The 15,342-nt window shown below is 42.3% G+C and overlaps 2 protein-coding genes across 3 annotated transcripts in view; one reads left to right on the top strand and one right to left on the bottom strand.

The window, feature by feature from the left end:
- The window catches only part of TMEM67 (transmembrane protein 67), a 36,350-nt gene extending 32,329 nt beyond the window's left edge, over positions 1-4,021 (bottom strand). Inside the window, exons 1-3 of the mRNA XM_075023598.1 lie at positions 3,787-4,021; positions 1,684-1,772; positions 137-230 (exon numbers count right to left, since the gene is read on the bottom strand). Of these exons, the coding sequence (XP_074879699.1) occupies positions 137-230; positions 1,684-1,772; positions 3,787-4,021 (418 nt within the window). The remainder of the gene's footprint in view (positions 1-136; positions 231-1,683; positions 1,773-3,786) is intronic.
- Positions 4,022-5,457: 1,436 nt separating this feature from the next.
- On the top strand, positions 5,458-15,104 carry RBM12B (RNA binding motif protein 12B). Of its 2 annotated transcripts, XM_075023595.1 has the most exons (3): positions 5,458-5,609; positions 8,712-8,757; positions 9,479-15,104. In XM_075023595.1, exon 3 carries the CDS (start codon positions 9,507-9,509, stop codon positions 11,604-11,606), a length of 2,100 nt encoding a protein of 699 aa, XP_074879696.1. In that variant the 5' UTR covers positions 5,458-5,609; positions 8,712-8,757; positions 9,479-9,506; the 3' UTR covers positions 11,607-15,104. The 2 variants fall into 2 exon arrangements, with proteins under 2 accessions (XP_074879696.1, XP_074879697.1); XM_075023596.1 differs by lacking the exon at positions 8,712-8,757 and having other exon boundaries at positions 5,496-5,609.
- The last annotated feature ends 238 nt before the right edge of the window (positions 15,105-15,342 follow it).

Raw genomic sequence — 15,342 nt, 5'->3', positions numbered from 1 at the left:
AGGAATGTTGAATTTGAACATTAGTTATGTAAACATATGTTACACTTCCTTTCTTATTTAACAGAAGAGCATGTCTTAATAAACTCAGATATCTAAAACAAGCACTAATATCTCATAACTTGCATATAATTCTTACCTAATATTTCATTATTGAGGCATTTACATTTTCCTTCTGAAGTTAGGCCTTTGGGGCAAGTAATACAATTCCACCCATCCTGAGTAACTCCGCTCTAAAATAAAATGTAAAACTATTATAATTTTCAAAAATACAGACATCACCAAATATCTGTGAAGAATGCCTGATCCAGATGTTATTAACAGGAAATGTGTTCAGATACAACAACATCAATAACATTCATGAAGCTTTTAAAGATAAAAAAGGTTAAACAATCTAGCAAAAGAAATTCCTATGCAGATGTAGGCTAAAAAAAAGTGTTCTTACGTTTTTCTGAACCCATTAGCTAACACCATTTAGTGAAGATAAGAGTTGATTAAAAGTGGAAGGTTTAAAAAAAGATACAGAGGTTCTACACCAGAATAAAAATATCAAGAAACATAACTTAATTAATAGACATATTTGCATACAAATATATAGAAATAATGGAAACGGAGGAGTTTTAAGTGAAGCAGCTTATAAAACTGGATGGAATTTTGCATGTACCCAAACAGCTCATATCCACACTTATTTTATACTATGACGTAGCTGCACTACAGATCAAAACCAGTGAGGAAAATGAAGATAACTGCCCATCCTCAGGTGATACTGATGTTATTCTCTTCTCCACTATTATCATTTTATCTTTGTGTAAACCTTGCCATAGAATCAAAGACAAATTACAGGAAAGAGAAAGAAAAAGCAGAATGATGAAAACACCAATAGGTATTTGTCAATGTCTCTGTCTAATGTAGCAAGAAGATGGAAAGAGGAAGATTACCTGCATCACCCATTAGCCATTAAACACCTTACTTATGAAACTAAGCCGGTGTCTTGAGAGTTATTCTACAGTTATTGGAGAGAAAGAAGTATTCAGGAAGGCTTTCACCCTGAAAAGTTGCTTTTGCTGGAGAAAAATTATTTCTCTATTTACTATAGCGGGAAAAAGCTGGTTAAGCCTGGTGCCTCTGGCTAAACACTGTGAATAGGACCCAAAATTATAGCTTAATTTGTCAAGAAAGGTAGAAAGAACTGACCAAGCTACAAAGGTATATATAATTAAAGTAACATAATAGCAACAGCTCATTTTGAAGTAAAAAGATAAAGTATCAGGGACTATGAAGATACAGCCTAAATATTACAATAATAGGATTTATACAAATAATCAAATAAGATACCCATGAGCTGAGAAGCATCTTTGGCATTCTATAAAACAGTGGTCTCTGGGCAAGGATAACATAACATGAAGCAGAAAAGAAAAGCAGTGGAAGGAAATTAAACATTTAAAATACTCTTACTTTGTCTGTGGGGTCAAATTTATAAAGAAAAAATGCCTGCAAAATAATAGCAATAAGCACTTCTAAAGAGAAAAAAAATACTACCTATAAGCATGGTCTTAAAAATTCCCAAGCAAAGACTATTATACAAAATAATTTTAAATTAATGAAAAATAATGTGCAGTCAGGAGGAAATTTAAAATTAAAAAAGCACCTATTATTATGGTAAAGTATGAAAAGTTCAATACTTACCATATTTTCTGGGCATTTTTCACAAATAACCGAGGACCCACCATTACTAGAAACCATCCTGTATCCTGGCTGACACACACATGAACTACCTGAAAAAAACCCAAAGGCGTTTTTAATCTATGTAAAACTGACTTTTTTTTCACAGAATACTAAGAACAACCACTATTGTTCTCAAGAGGTCAATATAGATTATTAGATAGACAAATAAAACACCTGAGTGACAGTTGCATGAAAATCATCTTGCTTTTTAAAAAATGTTCATGTTACAGTTTGTACAGAGATGTTGTAGGAAAATGTTACTAGGCTGACTGATATACTATGTCAGAACAGGAACCCAGAGCTGGTGTTTTTGTGGGTTTTTTTAAACTAAACTGTATCAGTTGGTCTAATAACAGATATAATCTCTCTCTCTAAATCTTGCCACAGTGCCGTTCTTAGCCCATCCTCTGTACAACACCAGCATTGTATGTTTGTCTACAGTTTTTATCCTTTGAATAGGAAGTCAGTCCTACAAACAAAACATGTTTATAGGCAAAGGTTTTTCAAAATATAACTGTCATTTGTAAAGCTATTTCAAACTCAAAGCTTTTAAAATTGTGCATGGGGATCAAGCTTTATATTGAATGGTTTTCAGTGAATAACAGAACATACTTAACATTTAGTATGAAATGAAATGCTACTTTCATGGCACATCACAGTGCATAGCTGCTAGTGCTCAACAACTTTTTTTTCAGTCTCACTATCATGGACCTCTCTCCGTATTTTTAAATTTATTTATTGTTGCATTTATTATTATTTAAGCTTATGGAATTGTGCATGTAAAAATCATGTAAAATTCTGCAAAAAGTTTTATAACCTTAAAGTATGTCCTCATGAGACTAGTTTTACAGAAACAACATTTGTCAAAATGATCAACCATTCATACTTAACTATAAAGAAGAAAAAGCCCAATAGGATTAGATCAATGAAGAGATTCGAGTCGTGACATTCACCCTGATGACACCTCAACAATTAGGCATGTTGCTTGAAAGCAGGATCCACAGTGACCAGCTAGCCATGGAGTGCATGGGCAGACTTGTGCAATCCCAAGTGGAAGTCAGACAAGATGCAAACAGCAGACTGAGTAGCAGCTACCTACACTGCTCCAGTCAGATGCTGCAGAAAAAAACAGATCCTTGACCTCCCCCTGGAATTTATCTTTCCTTGAAGCCCTTGAGTTAGAGGAAGATTCAAACCCAGAAAGGAGTTATGGATTTAGACACCCACATTATCAGGGGGTCTGAAAACTATTACAGTGCATTTTTTCTGCAAGTAAACTATGGTGTTACTCTTTTAAGATACCACGACGGTGGTGGAAGAGGTGACCTGCTTTTTACGCAGCAGTTGTGAACACAGCCATCCAGATCACTGCATCTGACTGAGGAACCAGTTCTGGAGATGCTGTTGGGTCTTAGTCTCGAATTGGTTCCTGCACACACAACACTGAACTCCCACTTCTCTCGGACTGTGTATTTATAAAAGATGAACACTATTATACATCTGAACTCCTAAGGAAAGCAAACTACCATCTGTATCTTTCATTTTGCACCGTCAAGGTGTGTTGTGTATCCTCCAGGTTCCCACGTGGGACTTGGATTAGCACGCGCACAGCTTGACGATCTCAGGTACTTAACATCTCAGACATTCAAGATGTGACAAGGGGTTTCAAGTCACAGAAGTGTTCGAGAACATAAATTCAGAGCCCTATGGAATTTTACTGATGAAAATGCCAATACTTATAACCATACAAATGCCTGATGAAAGAAAGATTATAAAAAAAGGTCTACAGACGTTTCTCTGGGATGTATCTATCTCAGGCACAGGTATCAAAGTCGTGCTGGTGGCCACCTACGTCTTTGCGGAATCCCGGCCCTTTCCGCTGCCTTTTCAGACTCGCCCCTGAGGACTGTTTTACCGTCAAAACCTGAGCCCACACTTGGCACCTCCCACTGCTGGGGGGCGGATTTCAGCACGGAGCTGCCTGAGCCCCCGCACGGCCCCCGGGCCCGGCCAACCCCGCCTCGCCCCCCCCCCAAACCCGCGCGGCAGGGCCGGGTCGCTCACCGCCGGCGCTCTGTCGCTGGTGGGCTCCGCAGGGCCCGCAGGCCAGGCGGGAGATGTCGAAGTAGCGGGCGTCGCCGCACTCGGCGGGCCGCTGCAGCGGGAGGGAGAAGCTGCGGGCGGGCGGCAGCGCGGCCGCCGCCGCCACGACCGCGACCGCGACCAGGAGCTGCGCGGCGGCGGCCCAGCGCCCCGGCGTCGCCATGGCTACCGGCGGCCGCCTGCGGCACGCCCTCATTGGTCCGCCGCCTCCCGTACGGCGAGCGCGAGGGGCCCGCCCCAGGAGGCAAAGCGTTTCGGGGCGGGGGGGGCGGCGAGCCCCGGGAGGAGTTAGGGGAGCGGCTGCGGAGGGGCAGGGAGGTCGGGGGAGCCGAGCGGGGCGGCAGGGCCGGAGCAGCCGAAGCCGGAGAAGAGAAGTTAGGAGGGTTTTGTTTGGCTCGTTTTAGAGGATGGAGCTGGAGGAGGTCAGCGGGAAGAAACCATTGAGAGGTCTGGTTTGCTCTTGCCGGTGCCTCATCTCTAAAACCGTTACACCATGTGTAATGCAAATGTAAGATGTGTGTGTAAGTGGTAACGGGGTGGACGCACGCACAAAACGCCTAGAGGAGCGGATGCGCTGCCGAAGTTACTCCCTTTTATCTTTCCCTCCTGCCAGGACGCTCTTGTTCACATTCCCTCAAACATTACCAGAACTTTGCAGAGCACTTCATGTCCTGGATTTTAATTACTCCTTGCTGCCCCTTCCTTGTGTGCTAATTGCCTAACTATTATGATTCTCTGTGTTAGCATTGCTTGGAAGCCCACATGCTTATCGCACCAAATGCTTTACCCCTCGTCAGATTTCTTCTGCTGAGTTCAACAAGTTTACTAGGTGTATCTACCACACGTAATGCAGATTTTAGCCTATCAAAAATGGAGCCAACATGTAGAGAACAAGCTTGGAAATACAGGGGAAGAGCATGTAAAAGACAGGGAAAGGCAGGTGGGGTAAACACGAGGATAAAATAACTACCTCAGCTGCACAACCAAAGTAGAGTGCCTCTCCCCTTCCCTGCACACCGCCGTACACCTTTCCTGCTCCTCTTCCCCCCTCCGACCCTGCCTGCCTTTCCTCCCAAACCCCACACTTGAGCCAGCCTCGAGTTCGGTTAGAAATCGTGCCTGCAGCCCTTGGAAGAGAAGCGGCGGGTGCACACCCCCTCCTTGGCGCCTGAGGCACCCACAGGCTCAGGCCAGTCAGCGCTGGGCCCCACCGGGCCGCCTTCCTCCCCGCCCGGGCAGGCACTAGGACGAACGGCGATGAGAGACTGAAGACAACGCTTAGCACGCCGAAGCAAGGGCGATCTAAGTGACGCTGTCCCCCGTATAAAACCTCGGGTTTAGACGGATGCCGCTAGGACAGGAGCGCATGCGCACTAGCTGCAGAGCGGCTCGTCTCTGCCAGCACCGATCCCGTTTGCGCGCCAAAGGGCCGCGCATGCGCATTGAAATGACCGGGGGGTTCGTCAGACTGCGCATGCGCATGTGAGGGAGCAAGGGTGACGAACGCGGCACTTGCCACCCCGCCTCCTGGCCGCTCTCTGGGGCGCTGCGCGCTCGGAGCATGCGCACGTAAGGCTCGCCCGGCGCTGCGGCGGGAGAGAGGGCCGGAAGGACTCGTGCGGGTTCAACCGTAGGGGCGAAGGGGAGGGGCTTGCGCAGGCGCAACTCAGCCTCTCCTGAGAGTGTTGTGGGGGGGAGCGACGGAGGGCGCCATCTTGGTGGTTGCTGTGCCGGGAACTGCGGGAGCGGGGCTCGGCGCGGAGCCTGTCCTAGTGGCGCGTCCGGTGGGTGGATGGCGTAAGGGAGAGCGCCCGGCTTCCCGGGGCGCTGCGTGTAGCCGAGGGCGCGGGGTTCGTGCCGTGAGCCGGCTCTCGGCAGCCCCAACCCTCGCGGAGCTGCTGCGCGGCAGTTCCCCGGGCCGCGGCCTCCTCATGCCGCCTGGCTGCCCATCACCCTCCCCCCCCGGTGCCTCCTTTCGGCCCTGTCCCGGTGCCGTGGGGAGGCCGGGCCTCTCCGCGGGGTCGGATCACAGGCGGCTTCTAGCGAGACGGAGCGCGTGTGGCGCGGGGCGGCCCCCCCCTCGCCCCGTTCCCCTCGCTCCCTGTTCCCCGTCCCGCCGCCCGCGGCCCTGGGCTTCGGCCCGCTCGCCCTTTCCGGGCTTCGGCTGCGCCGTCTGTGGTCGGAGCGGTGCGAGGGCCGGTGCGGGCCGGCCCTCCAGCGGCGCGGCTGGCGGCGGGGCGTCCGGCTGTCTCTCTGCAGCCCGGAGCGCTCGGAAGCGGCCCCGTGCTGAAGCCGGCCGTGCCGCTGGCCCGGCTGCAGGGCACGCTCGCATTTTCCTTCAGCGATGTGAACACTGCCATGAGCAACAGCTTACTTCGATTGTTAAGGCTTATCTTGAAGAAGATTAGAATCGTTCTCTGATTCAGTAGTTATTCTCATATTGGTCCGGTTTTATAGTTGGGGTATTTCTGTGGGTGTTCTTTCTAGTTTGCATGCTCACTGCATGCAGATTGCATGATCTCTCAGCGTTGTGGTAAAAATGCTGGTCTAGTGCAGCTTAGTTTTCTACAATGTTTCCAAGTTGGTTTGGGGGTTTGGGTTTTTTTGTTTGTTTGTTTTGGTGAAGTTTCAATGGTATCTGGAATTTGCTGAGGCTCTGGAAGTATAGTTATAGTACTGTTTTCTAGTTAACTCAGTCCAAATTAAAATTTCTTAAAACAGTGTGCATACTTCTGTGCATTTAAATTGGTGGCATGAAGTTGTCTATCCATTATCGAAATCCTTGCTCTCTGAAGTCCTTGTTCAGTTGAATTGGTCTTAGTTTTGTGTGGCACTTTCATCCCAAAAGTCACTCTTTTTGGTCATTCACTTTAAATGGTTGGATGGCTTGTGTATGCTTTCTACGAGTGCTTGATTGTTTAATATACAGTCAGTAAAAGATTATTATTTGAACTTGCATTCCTGTTCGTGGACTTCTTAAATACCACATTATGATCTGGAATCACTGTGTCTAGTTTTCACCACTGAAGGTTGTATGTTGTATCCATGGTACATCGTGGAGAACTTGCCGTTTACTACCGAAGAAATACGGAGGAGATCTGTTCTGAATGCTGTTTAAAAATTGGGATAAGAATGCAGAGTTGTGAAATTCAGAAATACTACAGATTAAATACATCATGAAGTAGCAGGGCAGCGGATTTGATTTTTCAAGACATGAAGGTCCTATAAGAAAATTCTGCCCTTGAATTCTCCTTGCTTTTTGGCATTGCCGTCACATCTGTTGAGAAGATACATTATAAAGTGTACTGTGTCTGGCTGGGATGGAGTTAACATTCTTCATAGCAGCCCTTATGGTTCTGTGTTTTGGATTTGTGGCTAAAAGAGTGTTGACAACACATCAGTGTTTTGGCTATGGCTGAACAGCGCTTGCACAGTGTCAAGGCTTTCTCTTTTTTCCCCTGCTCTGTTATCCTAGCGAGAATGCTGGGAGTAGGCAAGAAGCTGGGAGGGGACACAGCCGGGACAGCTGACCCAAACTGACCAAAGGGATATTCCATGCCATGTAACATCATACTCAGCAACAAAAACTGAGGTAGAGGAAGAAGAAGGGTTTTGGTTTATCTTTTTTTTGGGGGGTGGGGGTGGACTTTTTATTGGCTTCCAAGGTGCTTATTATTCGGAGGCAGGCTGGACATCAGTCAGCCTGTGGGAGGTGGTGAGTGATTTCCTTTGCTTCACTTCTCTTCACTGATTAAACTGTCTTTACCTTGACCCACAAGTTTTCTTGACTTTGTTCCTATTTTCTTCCCCATCCTGCTGGTGGGGATGAGGAGTGAACGATCAGCTGTGAGGGTGCTTGGCTGCTGGTTGGGATCAACCCACCACAATACAGAGAGCAGATGATCTTTAGTGAAGTTACTAAATAGGCAGTTGTTTTCAGTTTGTTGTGTTTACAAAGTGCTGATGTAGAAGTGATGTAGAATCCTTTAGTTACAGAATTTGGGCTTTGCTCTTGTTTTGCTAAACTAAGGTGGAGTGATAGTTATGTTATCAATAGATAACTTGGCATCAGGATCCTAATGCTTTATGTTTGTTACTGAGCAAAGGGTTTGTACAAGGGATATTCTCAAACACTTGTCATTGGCACGTTGGGCTTTTTTTAAAGGCATGTAGTCATTTGCTACAGAAGCTTGTGTTTGTTGTGAGAGTACTGTCCTATGTATTGTGTGCTGTTAGATAATGTTGAAAATCAGGATATATTTAAGTCAGTGTATTAAAGTGATTCTTGTTCTTATGTTTGAAAGGCAGTAAACATAGGGAAAATACTGAAGTTTGCTTTCTAAATTGAAGTACTCCTGAAGTCTCTCCTTGTTGGATATTTTTGCTCTTTGATTTGATAGTCTTCACTGTGTACATTAAGTGCAGTGTTGGACTGGTGAGTAGCATAGTCTTGTTGTGAACTTTGAAAGCAGGTGGATTTCAGAAGAATGGACACGTCCTGTAATCTTGAGATGGACTTGCGCATCTTTCAAGGACTCAAAAGAATTGAATTGAGAGCTTTTCCCTCGATACTCTGTCAGTCTGTTTCATTTCAACAGTTCAGTGTGGCAGAATTGATGACCAAGTAATCTCATCGTGTTTTCATCATTTCCAGAAGTCAACTTAAATTTTGAATTTCTTTTGCTTCTAAAATGGAAACACAAAGATGCAGTGCATAGCATCTTGGAACATGGAAGGAGTTCTTCATAGTATCCCAAACTGTGGGTTCATTACATGCTTGGCTTTAATATTAGCCACTGCTATGGATGAGCTGCAGCAGTGTAGCACAGTATGTAAAGCGAAGTACGGATATCAGCCATTAATTATGTTTCGTTTTCTTTCCACAGTTAAGTTGATTTTACAGAATTTATCAGGTCTTCAAAGCAGAAACAGGTAAGCTGCCAAAAGCTTAACACTTCTCACTGAGTATTGTGACAAGATCATACACAGCATTTTTTTCTCACAGACTTGTGGCTGGGAACTAGGATATGCTCTCCTGAGTGCATGTGGCTGCTGCAGTTAATACTCTGAAAACATGAAAGAGACAACATTTTTGAACGCTGAGAAAACATACGTTATTGAACAGAACTGATAACTGGGTAGAGCAACTTGTCAAAGCAGTGAAGTCATCACTGTTGGTGAATTACTTCATTTTCCAGTGACATAGTTATCCTTTTTCCTTTCTCCTTTATCATCTAGTATTTTCTGTGTTACGATCACAAGTGTCCTGTTCAAAAGTAAACGGGATTTTATTTGTTCCTTAGGACTGGGCAGAGATCTCTGGCATACAGTAACTATGCCGTGAAAGACTTTAGGTGTTCTTTAGGTATCGTGGATGGTGAGGAGTGACTTAGGTGGATTTTGTTGCCCTTAGGATAGGGAATATTGATAGACTTGTGCATGTGTGCCGGTGGAGTAGCTAATTGTTCTGACTAATCAACTTTCAGTGAATCTTGTTTTAATCTTGTTCTTGTGAACTTGTGAGTTTTTTGATACCTTCTCTCTTGATTGAGATAAGGGCATTCATTAAAAAGGCTCTAGCTTCTTAAGTGTTAAGATACTGTAATAGCTGAGTACTAAAGACGTGCTATCATGTGTACCTTTTTGTCTGCAGGTGATTTTTGCTGTGGGTTGAGCTCAGCATGGCTGTAGTCATCCGTTTACAGGGGCTTCCTGTTGTTGCGGGTCCTGCAGATATTCGTCGTTTCTTCTTGGGATTGAATATTCCTGATGGAGGTGTGCATATTATTGGAGGAGAGATTGGGGAGGCTTTTATTATATTTGCAACAGACGAAGATGCACGGCGTGCCATGAGCTGTTCAGGAGGGTTTATCAAGGACTCGCGCATAGAGCTTTTTCTCAGCAGCAAGGCAGAAATGCAGAATACCATAGAAATGAGCCGGAAACGATTTGACCGTGGGGGACGAGAAACTATGTCAGGCTCTAGAAGAACAGGTACTAATGGTTCTGGTGCATCAGGTGTTGGAGACATTCCACATTTAGTCACGGCTTTTCCAAAAGGAATAAATAAACCTGGTTATGGTCCACCAAATCATCCGGAGGCTGGTTTCCATACCAACGGCACAAGACATGGTGATATAGGTATACCTAAATCAAGCTATCAGTCAAGAAAGGATTCTCATCTGTTTAACCCAGATGATCTTTACTTATTTCTACGTGGTATACCCTACTCTGCAACAGAAGATGAAGTACGTGCTTTCCTTTCTGGGATACATGTGGATGGAGTGATTCTGATAAAGCATCGCAATGGTTTAAACAATGGTGATTGCTTGGTAAAATTTGCTACGCCTGGTGATGCCTTAGAAGCACTTAAACGTCATAGACAATACATGGGTCAGAGGTTTATAGAAATTAGCCCAACTACAGAGGAACGGTGGATTGAATATGGTGGGAGGGTAGACATTCCAAATGAAATTGATCACTTTTTGTGTGAAGACCATTCTCCAAGAAGTTCAGGCTACATGCATTCAAGGAAGCATTCTCATTCAAGATCACCAAGGAGACAAAGAACACGTTCTCGTTCATCTCCCAACCAGGAATATTACATACATTTAAGAAATCTATCTACTAATCTGGAGAAGAGAGATTTGAGAGCTTTTTTTCCTGATCTGGATATATGCAGCAAACAAATCAAGCTTCTAACAGATAAGCATCAGAGGAGGACTAGAGATGCCTTTGTGATGTTAAGGAGTGAGCGAGATTATCAGGCTGCTTTGGAATGTCATAGAAAGGTTCTTCTCAATCGTCCTGTTTACATTTTTCCAATTTCAAGAAAGTCAATGTTGAAAATAATTGATTCTTGTGAGAGGAAAAGATCACAAGACAGAGATCATCCTGGACAGGCCATACCAGAAAAAAGTTATCGGGAAGGTCATTCCGGCCCTAAGACGTGTGTTTATGTAAGGAATTTTCCATTTGATGTGTCAAAAATCGAAGTGCAAAAGTTCTTTGTGAGATTTGATATAGATGAGGATGATATTTACTTGCTCTATGATGACAAAGGACTTGGGCTGGGAGAAGCATTAGTGAAGTTTAAATCTGAAGAGCAAGCCATGAAAGCAGAAAATTTAAATCGTCGAAGATTCTTGGGAACGGAGGTATTAATAAGACTTATATCTGAAGAGCAGATGCAGAAGTTTGGTGTAACTGTACCATTGTCTGCACCAAATGAAATGCAGGGTCATTCACATCCATATGACAGAGGTGAGCTTTCCCGTCCAGTTGGTTCACCATCTGGGCCACCACAGGGGCCACCCATGCATTCATTTGGTCCCCCTGGGAACTTTAGGCATCCTTCTGAATTTAGGCACCCCCCTGAGGACTTCATGTGCCCTCCTAAGGATTTTAGAGGTCCGCCACCCCTGATGGATTTTGGTGGTGACAATGAACCTTTTGGCAGAATGGAGTTTGGGAATAATAAAATGGGAAGTTTTCCTGAAGGAAGATTTATGCCAGATCCAAATTTCAGTGGTGGTTCTGAACGTGTTGTTCCTATTCGATTAAAAAATTTACCTTTTAAAGCTACTCCTAATGAGATTCTGGATTTTTTCTATGGCTACAGAGTGATACCAGAGTCAGTTTCTGTACAGTACAACGAACAAGGATTACCTTCAGGTGATGCCATCGTTGCTATGACAAACTATGAGGAAGCTATGGCTGCTATTAATGAACTGAATGATAGGCCAATTGGTCCACGGAAAGTTAAGTTGAGCTTGCTGTGAAGGAGGAAAAGATGCTCTAGAATAAAACATTCTAGATTTGACAGTATTGACAGTTATTTTCACTTTTTTAATTACTGGAAGATGCAGAAGAAACTGTTTCCATCAACGGTTGTAAATAATACCTAGTTCAGTTGTTTAGCTCTTGGTTGAAATATCTGTATGGTTAAGATATGAGAACTGTATTGTGCCTACTTCTTGTGGCAGAGAAGAGCCCAGAAATTCTGGAGGACATTGAATGTCTTACATCGAGGTATAAAGGCATGGAGTTGTAATGCTTTGGGTTTTTTTTAGTTTGCTTTAATTCCATGTCCTATGACTTTGCATCAAATAAAATGTAAGTGCTGGTTGACTGACCACCTAAACGGTTCAAATAGAACTTCAGTGCTACCTGCATTAGTAAATAACACTTCTTACTGAGGTTAGCTTAATAAAATTAGAAAATGACTGATTTTTTTTTTTCTTTGTGTAAACTGTTCAGGTTTTGTTGAGTTTCATGTGTTTGCAGGTATTCCTATTAAAAGAAGAAAAAAGAGCTTCCTGTTCACATTAGCTGGCTTTGCAACTTTTTTAAAATAAAAAATAAATTGTCATTAAACGTGTGTCTTATATTTAAAACTTGAATAGTTAATGATCTCAACTATTGTGCTCAGCATACATGGGTCTTCAGAATGATGCTGGCTGCTTCCTCTGGAAAGAGTGAAGTATTACAGTTTGTCAACACAGCAATGAATAGGTAGTGTACAAAGACTGCAAAATCTGTATTAATCAGTTGGATAGGCTTTCTTGTTCTCCTTGCTTACTGTAGTACCTTGAGGCAGAAAATGAATGCTGGAATTAGATCAAGAATTCTGACTTCAGCCTGAGCTTTCGGAGTGGTCTTTGTTTTATCTCCATATGCTTGTAATATGAATATTAAGTTGCTAATGATGTCTGGATGTATTCCAGGTCAATCTCTGATTAGTTTTAACTAACATCTGTCACTGGCAACCAAGCTGACAACCAACTATGTTGTCTTCTTATGTAAGAAAATAAATGCTTCTGTCAGTATTTAGAATGCTTTGATTGGTTTGGTACCAGCATATTTAAATTTTAGGAAGAAATAAAAACTAGCCTGTTTGAGGAAGAACTGCAGCTTCAAAATTCAGGCTCAGCACGAAACAGGTTGTGTGGATAAGGACTTTGTTGACATTGCAACTGTACAAGATGGTACTGGAATACTGAAGAATTGTAGGAAGTTTTAGTCCCCTCTCAAACTAAAACAACAAAGTTGCAACTTGGCTGTAGAAACTTGTTGTAACCTTTGCTTCGTCAATACCAAAAAATCATGGATTCATAGAAGGGACCTGGAGGTCTCTACTTAAACCCCCTTCTCAAAGTAGCATCAACGAGAACAGGTTATTCAAGGCCTTGTTCATTGGATTTTTAATAGCTCTAAGGATAGCGAGTCCACAGCCTCTCTGGGCAGCCTGTTCCCAGTGACTGGTCACCCGCACTGGTGGTCAAACCTTAATTACTTTGTTTACGTAGTCATCATCATTACTAAACTTCCATGTAAACTCTTAAGTAGAGAGAAACTTTTTTTATTCTATAATTTTTAAAAGGCTAGTGTAGCTTTATTTCTTCTGCATATTATTTGTTCTCTGTTTTAAGTGCTAGGAAAAAAGCCTTTTGAATAAGAATGATAATGCCAAGTTTGTATGTGTAGATTCCTCAGAGCAAAGAAACTTCAATGTGGACAAATTTTCAAATTCTGAACACTTAGATACCTTTTTTTTTTGCTCTCTGGTAAGAATTAGCTTCAGAAGCATACTGTTGAATCCTCCACTGAATTTAAATGGAATTACACCCAACAAATTAGTGCTTTTACTTCACAGCTGCTATAAAAGTGATCAAGGAGGCAGACGACTTTGGAGGGAAAATAAAGATGTGTTATGAGAATCCTCAAAATAAACTTGTCCGACCTAATCATGCTTTTGAAAACTTCATCGTGATTATTTTTGTAAGCTAACATCATCTTTACTACTAATTTTTGCCTCTGTGTTATCAGCTGTGTTGTAAATGTGAATGCAACTAACTTCTCCAGTTAATCAGCTTTAGATGATTTGTTGGTTTTACAGTTCTAGCTACTACACAACAGGAGATTTCAAACACTGAAAATAAATTGGTAAACTTTTTACTATGCTTCTAGAGTAGTGTTGTACAAACACATGAATTGTAATGAAAAAAAGGATTTGGAAGCTGGAAAGGGGAGTTTAGATTTTTTTTGCTGGCTAAGTGTGATACTATCTTTTAGAAAAAGCATTATCCATTCTCAAGAAAGTTAGAGTAATTGCTGATAAGAGACCATTAGTTTTTGGGATGGTAAACATTTTGCCCCTTACTGAATAAATAAATAGTAAATAAAAAGAGTCATAAAGCTTATAATGGCAGAGGTCATAATTAAGGCGTTTCAAAATGTTTTTTGTTTGCCCTGTAGCTAATTTGTCTAATTTAAAGCCAGATTAGTTTATGACTGCTCTAGGTTAATCTGAAATACCTGATTGATAGGCCAAAAAAGTGTTTTTTTTTTTTTAAAGTCTATAAAGACAAAAGCTGTACTTCAAAGTATGCACAGATGATCTGAAGCACAGGGAAATTGGGAAGGGATGCCAGTACATCAGTTAAATAAGAAGGTTAATAGGACAGTTGATTCACAGTTTATAGCTGTTACCTTGTTAGTACATTCTGGTTGGTGTTTTGCTTTTTCCTCCCAACTGGGATGTAGATGTGTACATACAGGTATTATATTCTGAGTCTGCCTGAACAGGTGGTACAGGTGCATGGTGTGATGACAGCATTTACTGATAATAGGGTTTTATAACTTGAGATGTTTAACGGTTTGGAGGTACTGTACTTTCTGTATAAAGGACAAATCAGAGACAGTCTGTAATTACATGGCTTGAATTATTGCTTTTCCTTTTTAAGTACCATCCATATAGTAAAAGAATAACAAATGACATGCTGCAGTTTGTGGTGCTGATATAAAATATAGCTAATTTCCTTAATTATGCTTACTCTGAAGTTGCTTGTGCTACCATTGTCCAAAAATTATGATTTAAAGGAGAATAGTCTCTGTTATCAAAAACTAGTAATAGTGATCACATACAGAAGCAGCTTGAGGCATTCAGGAAAGCTGTGACGTACAACAATCTGATGAGTACAAGAAGATAATCCTTAGTCCCAAAAGGATGGGCCAGCATGTTCAATGGAGTGGCAAAATACTCTTATAGCAAGAATGGATACAAGCCTGCATCATCTAGGCATCAGTAGTCAAAAATACATATGAGCAAATGGAGTACTGTCAGTCTTGCAGTAAGCACTTAATGCCATGCAAAAAATCTTTGCAAAAGTATCTTTAGGTAGTATTTAATTCCATAATTACACTCTAAATTCTTCTGGCTTTAAAATACTTTTAGGCAGTGACTTTTTCGTCTATAGTTTTGAGGTCACGCAATTTCTGTCCAACATGCAAACTTAAGACATCATATATGCAGGACAAAGTTGCCCAACACCATATTTCTCCCTTCTTATAATTTTTTCTGTAATTCCTAAAGTTGACTTTTTTGTGCGGTAGGGGAGGAGAAGGAATTTGAAGCTGCTGAGGAAAAAAAAAATTCTCTTTCTGTATGCTAGCTACTAATCTTCTAGTGGGAATTAATCTAAACATTGCTTCCTTTTTTTATTCAGAATTCCTTTT

This window comes from Buteo buteo, chromosome 3, assembly GCF_964188355.1.
Source record: "Buteo buteo chromosome 3, bButBut1.hap1.1, whole genome shotgun sequence".
NCBI classification, from domain to species: domain Eukaryota; kingdom Metazoa; phylum Chordata; class Aves; order Accipitriformes; family Accipitridae; genus Buteo; species Buteo buteo.
The sequence above is the reverse complement of the archived record's forward strand: the minus strand, read 5'-3'. Positions and strand labels throughout refer to the sequence as shown.

Coding starts and splice junctions, on each gene's coding strand:
- RBM12B (XM_075023595.1), top strand. CDS start 9,507: ATGGCTGTAGTCATCCGTTTACAGGGGCTTCCTGTTGTTGCGGGTCCT.